Below are 6,000 nucleotides of genomic sequence, written 5' to 3'. Positions count from 1 at the left end.
ACAATCATAAATTTAGGCTGGGACTATTAGTACTTACAAGTACACATCCGTGATAACGCGGGTCCGTGACTGACTTAAAGTATATAACTATGCCTAAGCCTTATTTTAGTAATTGGTATTGTCATCTGATAAAGTCATGTCGATTATGAGATACACAGGTTTTTTGGCTTTCAAATCTTTCTGTTTGAACCCGTCGACCTGGAACTTATCAATTATTGGTAATATTAATTATTTGGAAAACAAAAGGTCCTGGCTATCCAGGAATGGAGTATTTTCAGCCCTTTGATTATGACCCGTGTATATAGCAAAATCCTAAATACACCGTTTGGTGGTGCGCTTGTCAAATGCGGAACGTACAGATAAGGTAATAGCTAACAGGTGAATATACTATTGGTATCGGTATCAGATTCGACCCGGAACTTGTTAATTATTGGCAATATTAATTATGTGGAAAACAAAAGGGTCTGGAGTGGTGTAATTTTTAATCTACACCATTGTCCTATATTAGTTCTATATAGAGTTGAATTCTTTGATTTGCCGTTTTTACCCGATGACGGCTGACAAATTGGACCTCGTAATTTTAGTAATATAGATATATAGTAGTCCGAGATTTAGGGAAACAACTCCTATAAGAAGTCTTGAGTCAGTTTTGGTGTAAAGAAAGATCTCACTATTGGGAACATTTTTTGCACTACTACAATGGTTTTTAAGATAATAGACAAAACTTGCATTTTATCCCTATGTTCAATTTATGTATATGATTTAAGATCTAGAGCAATACGGAGTTGACTGACAATTTGGGCCATATTTGACTTTATTGTAGATCTTATCTTGCTGATTATTTTTGCTATTTGAAATTTCTTTGTATCTATTACTGTTTTCATGAGTATAAGCAAAAAGGATAAAATTATTGTAAATTAGGTAATTAAGGGCAATAACTCCTATCAGATGTCTACTAATAATTTTGATGTAAATGGATAACTGGAAAATCTCAACAGTCTGATTAATTCTTCTCTCATTTACCCCCTTCAATGTCAATTTTTAGCTATCAAATCTATGCTATTTGAACTTAGGAATTTAATATTATTTGTTAAAGGATACAAGTGCTTGTTAAACAGGAAGTTGTTGGGTGATTATTCTGAAAAAACATCAAACAGTATAGCTGACTTACATAAGCCCTGAAACCAACTTAGTTTCTTTACATCAAAACTGACTCAAGACTTCTTTGCTCATTGTTGAAGGCCATAAGGTGAGCTATAGTTGTTAATTTCTGTGTCATTTTTGTCTCGTGTGGAGAGTTGTCTCATGGCACATCTTCTTTTTTATATTGGTATTTTTTTCTTTTGTATGTAGTGATTTTGTATCATAAATTTACACACAATTATTCCATGTCGTCAATTCCATCAATCATTTTTAACAAAAACATAAGGAATGACCTCATGTAATCATTTAAATACATGGAAGTTCAATTAATTTTGGCTGCTTCACAGCACCAATGCTGCTTTGATTATCACACTTAACAATTCAGTGTTTAGATAACAAGGTCTAAATCTGACCCATGTATAAAAGCATACATGTCCATTATCACTGAACTAGTATACATATTTTTAAGGGGCCAGCTGAAGGACACCTCTGGGTGCGGGAGTTTCTCGCTACATTGAAGACCCATTGGTGGCTTTAGGCTGTTGTCTGCTTTATGGTCTGGTTGTTGTCGCTTTGATACATTCCCCATTTCCTTTCTCAATTTTACAAATATTTCTCAACATTTTCGAATATTTTTTTCCATATATATATATATATATACATATATGTATGAGTTATCAAAATGTCAAGCTACTACTTACAGTTTATTATATGTTATAAATATATAAATAAATGTCTTAAAACAATGAATGTGTACTAAAGTCGGAAATAACTAAACAATTCTAAGACACTTCTTGTGTTTTCATTCCAACATTTTCAGGTATGACTGTCGTAGAAACTTCAGATGGTATTACATCATAGCCTAATTTTTTCATGTCTTTCATCACAACATTAAATGAAACTGTAATAAATCCTTGTGATCGTACTCTAGTCACTGAAATGGAGAGATAAAATTGATATGTATTTTGAAAAGTAAAGAATATACAAGTTACAATAGCATGTATATCAAATGTTCATTATTTCTACTATATACACATTTGTAGGTGTACCTATATATTTTGTTATTCTCTTTTAATTTGTTAAAAAAAAAAATAAACAGGTGAAACTGTAAGCTACTGCACACTGATGATACCCAGCCTACATATTTTGGTTAACAAGAAGTTGTTGAGTGATGAATCTACAAGACATCACTCGGTATAGCTAATTTATACAAGAGTGCACACACTGAAATGTCTCTCCTTCTTTACTAATCATTGATATTATGTTGATAGTCCTACACAAACTTAACATTAACCAAGATAGCTAAACAAAGACCAATGAACCATGAAAATGAGGTCAAGGTCAGATGACACCTGCCAGTTGAACATGTACACCTTCCAGTCCTTCCATACACCAAATATACTAGCCCTATTGCTGATAGTATCTGAGATATGGACTTGACCACCAAAACTTAACCTTGTTCACTGATCCATGAAATGAGGTCGAGGTCAAGTGAAAACTGTCTGACGGGCATGAGGACCTTGCAAAGTACGCACATACCAAATATAGTTATCCTATTACTTATAATAAGAGAGAATTCAACATTACAAAAATTCTGAACTTTTTTTTCAAGTGGTCACTGAACCATGAAAATGAGGTCAAGGACATTGGACATTTGACTGACGGAAACTTCGTAACATGAGGCATCTATATACAAAGTATGAAGCATCCAGGTCTTTCACATTCTAAAATATAAACCTTTTAAGAAGTTAGCTTATGCCGCCGTCGTAGCCACCGGCCCCGGATCACTATTTTTTCTTTAATCTTCTTGTGAAGCTCCTGTATGAAATCTGTCTCATATGAATAAAGAAACCAGTTTTGAAGAAACTGAGCACAATGTCTATAGAAAAATCTGTGCACTTAAATATTACAAATGTGTTATCTAATAAAAAATCAAAGTGATGGAAATCACTCATGGAAAGAATAGAAGAATAGTTGGAATAATTTCATATTATGGTATGGTGCAGAGATGGGTCTGATTACTTTCAATGTAATTGATTAAATTACAATTACTTTGGCATTTGTACGATTATATTAAATTAACGATTACATCATTTCTGAAAGTATCTGTTTAAATTAATGATTACATTGGCAAAGTTATCATGATTTCATCTGATTACAATGGCATTTTAAAAAAAACTATTTTGAATGATGTGAATGAAAAAACGTTCAATATAGCAAAATTAGCAGTTTTGCAAAACGATTTTATGATATGTTATAAAATAATAACTTCAAAGTTTATCTGTTTAATAAACCACAAAAAATTACAACATATTTACATGTCACTGGTTATGACCCATTACACAATATCATCATTGATCTCTGAATTATTTTTACTTCAATTAAGTAAAGGTGTATAAGAGTTTGTCATCAAACCTCTCCATGTATCATGTGTATTTCAAGGTTCAGTTTCTGGAAGTTGAAATATAAATGAAATAAAGTTACCTCTTTAAAGGTATGTAAAATGTTAAAAGAATTGAGTTATCAAATTATAAACAAACAAAAAATACTAAAAATCATTGCATTTTACATGTCCAGTCCAATACCATACCAAAATTTGTTTTAATTTAAACAACATAAATTAGTTTGTAATAATAAGAGTGCCTCAAATTTTGGTACAAGGAATGAATTGGGAAGACTGCCTATTAAATGTCATATAAAAACCCAAACTATTTTGTATTTAGCAAGGCTTTTCACCTCAAATTTGAATCCCTTATTACATGAATCTTTTCAATTAACTAAAACTTTGAATTCTAGTGGCTCCTATTCATGGTTCACTTTTGAAAAAGATATTCTTTCTGAATCTAACATTGATATAGATAAACTAAAAACCTGTGATAATTTAAAACAATTAAAAAATATTAAAAGCTATATTAAACCCCAAATAAACTCATACTTCAACAACCTGTTGATGGATAAGTTCAAATCTATTGATAATAAAAGTAAATTAAATTTTTATAAAGAACTTGAGCCAAATCTATTGATCAAACCTTACCTCTCTCTTACCCAAACTTTGAATTTAGAAAATTAATTACAAAACTTTGAATCAGTGCCAATTCATCATTAATTAAACAAGAGGCTCTCAAGAGCCTGAATCACTCACCTAGTAAACAATGCCTTCGGCCATGTTTTTTGACGAAATAGAAAACAAAACACAAACTTTATTTTATACACCCTACTGATCATTCAAATGAAGTTTGGTAGAATTTGGTTGAGTAGTTTTAGAGGAGAAGATTTGTTAAAGTTAGCGAATATGATGAACAAATTGTGAAAAATTGTCATTAAAGGACAATAACCCCTTAAGGATTCAATTGAAAATTTTGGTCATATTACGTTATTTGGAGATCTTACTTTGCTGATCATTTTTGCTGTTTACAGTTTATTTTTATCTATTATAACATTCAAGATAATAACTAAAAACTGCAAAATTTCCATAAAATTACCAATTAAGTGGCAGCAACCCAACAATGGGTTGTTTGATTCATCTGAAAATTTCAGGGCTGATAGATCTTGACCTAATGAACATTTTTACCCCCATGTCAGATTTGCTTTAAATGCTTTAGTTTTTGAGATATAAGCCAAAAACTGCATTTGACCCCTATGTTCTATTTTAAGTAACGGAGGCCATGTTTTTTGACGGATCAAAAATCGAAGCACAAACTTTGTGCAGGATAATCTAAGGAACAATCATGCTAAGTTTCATTCAAATCCATTCAGTAGTTTCAGAGGAGAAGATGTTTGAAAATTTTTTAATGACGACAGACGACGGACGCCAAGAGATGAGATAAGCTCACATTTCCTTTTAGGAAAGGTGAGCTAAAATGGAAGGCATTTTAAAATTCCTCGCGAAGAGAGACTTTGCAAAAAATGCAAAGTACTAGATGATGAGAAACATTTCTTAATAAATTATTCTCATAATTCAAATATTAGATTAACATATTTTAATTGCATTAACAGAGAAAGTAATTCATTTGCTAATCTCACTGACAATAACAAACTTATATATATACTTAACCCATCAACACCAACACAAGTGAATAAACTAGGATCCTTTATAAAAAAGTCAATGGAACTGAGGACAGGGGACCCTTTAATACTTACCTGAATTTGTGTATATATATTGAGATACTAAGTTATTGTCTTTATTTGTTTTTGTTGTTGTTATATGTGTTATAGGGTAGTTTTTGTATTTAAAGTTTTTTATGTCGTTTTTGGAAAACATTTTATTTTGATTTTATTAAAAGGAAAATTGTAAAATTATTATGTCAGGTAAATTTTGTTCAGTCAGCATGTCACTAATTACTCAAGTCAAAAGTAATATAATTAACTTATCTTTTAATTAGCTTAATTAAATTGACACTATTCTTAGTTTTTACCTTTGGCAGTTTTGTAGTAAATTTTGATTACTCAAATTACATAAATTTATAGTTAGTAATACTCGTCATAATTTGAGCTTTTATTCGATGTGCTATATATTGGACCATCAACTTTTTTGAATTAATGGAAGTCACAATGTAGTCATGATGTAGTTACAAGTGTAGTCTCGTCGGTGTGATCCAGATAGGAGTGCTTCAAAAGCCAACCAGGCTCAGCTACTCAGGAGAAACCTGTACTCAAAAGACAGCTCAACACAACTGTAACTGCTCAAGCCAGACAACTTTACAGCTAATACATTAATGCTAGCAAGATAAATCTTTGTTTGACTTGCTTGCTTTGCTTGTATCAATGTTTGCTCAAGCATGGCAATTAAGATAGGCGGGGCTTCAGCTTGTATACGTCATACTTAAATTTTATTGGACGGTTATGTTTGAAGTTAAG

At 31.4% G+C, this 6,000-nt stretch overlaps 1 protein-coding gene across 1 annotated transcript in view; it reads right to left on the bottom strand.

Moving 5' to 3' along the window:
* Positions 1 to 1,834: 1,834 nt before the first annotated feature.
* The window catches only part of LOC139488803 (B9 domain-containing protein 1-like), a 55,270-nt gene continuing 51,104 nt past the window's right edge, over positions 1,835 to 6,000 (bottom strand). Inside the window, exon 6 of the mRNA XM_071274724.1 lies at positions 1,835 to 2,077. Within this exon, the coding sequence (XP_071130825.1) occupies positions 1,926 to 2,077 (152 nt within the window). The 3' untranslated portion in view covers positions 1,835 to 1,925. The remainder of the gene's footprint in view (positions 2,078 to 6,000) is intronic.

This window comes from Mytilus edulis, chromosome 9 (genome assembly GCF_963676685.1).
Source record: "Mytilus edulis chromosome 9, xbMytEdul2.2, whole genome shotgun sequence".
Taxonomy (NCBI): Eukaryota; Metazoa; Mollusca; class Bivalvia; order Mytilida; family Mytilidae; genus Mytilus; species Mytilus edulis.
This window is presented reverse-complemented; position numbering and strand designations above follow the sequence as displayed.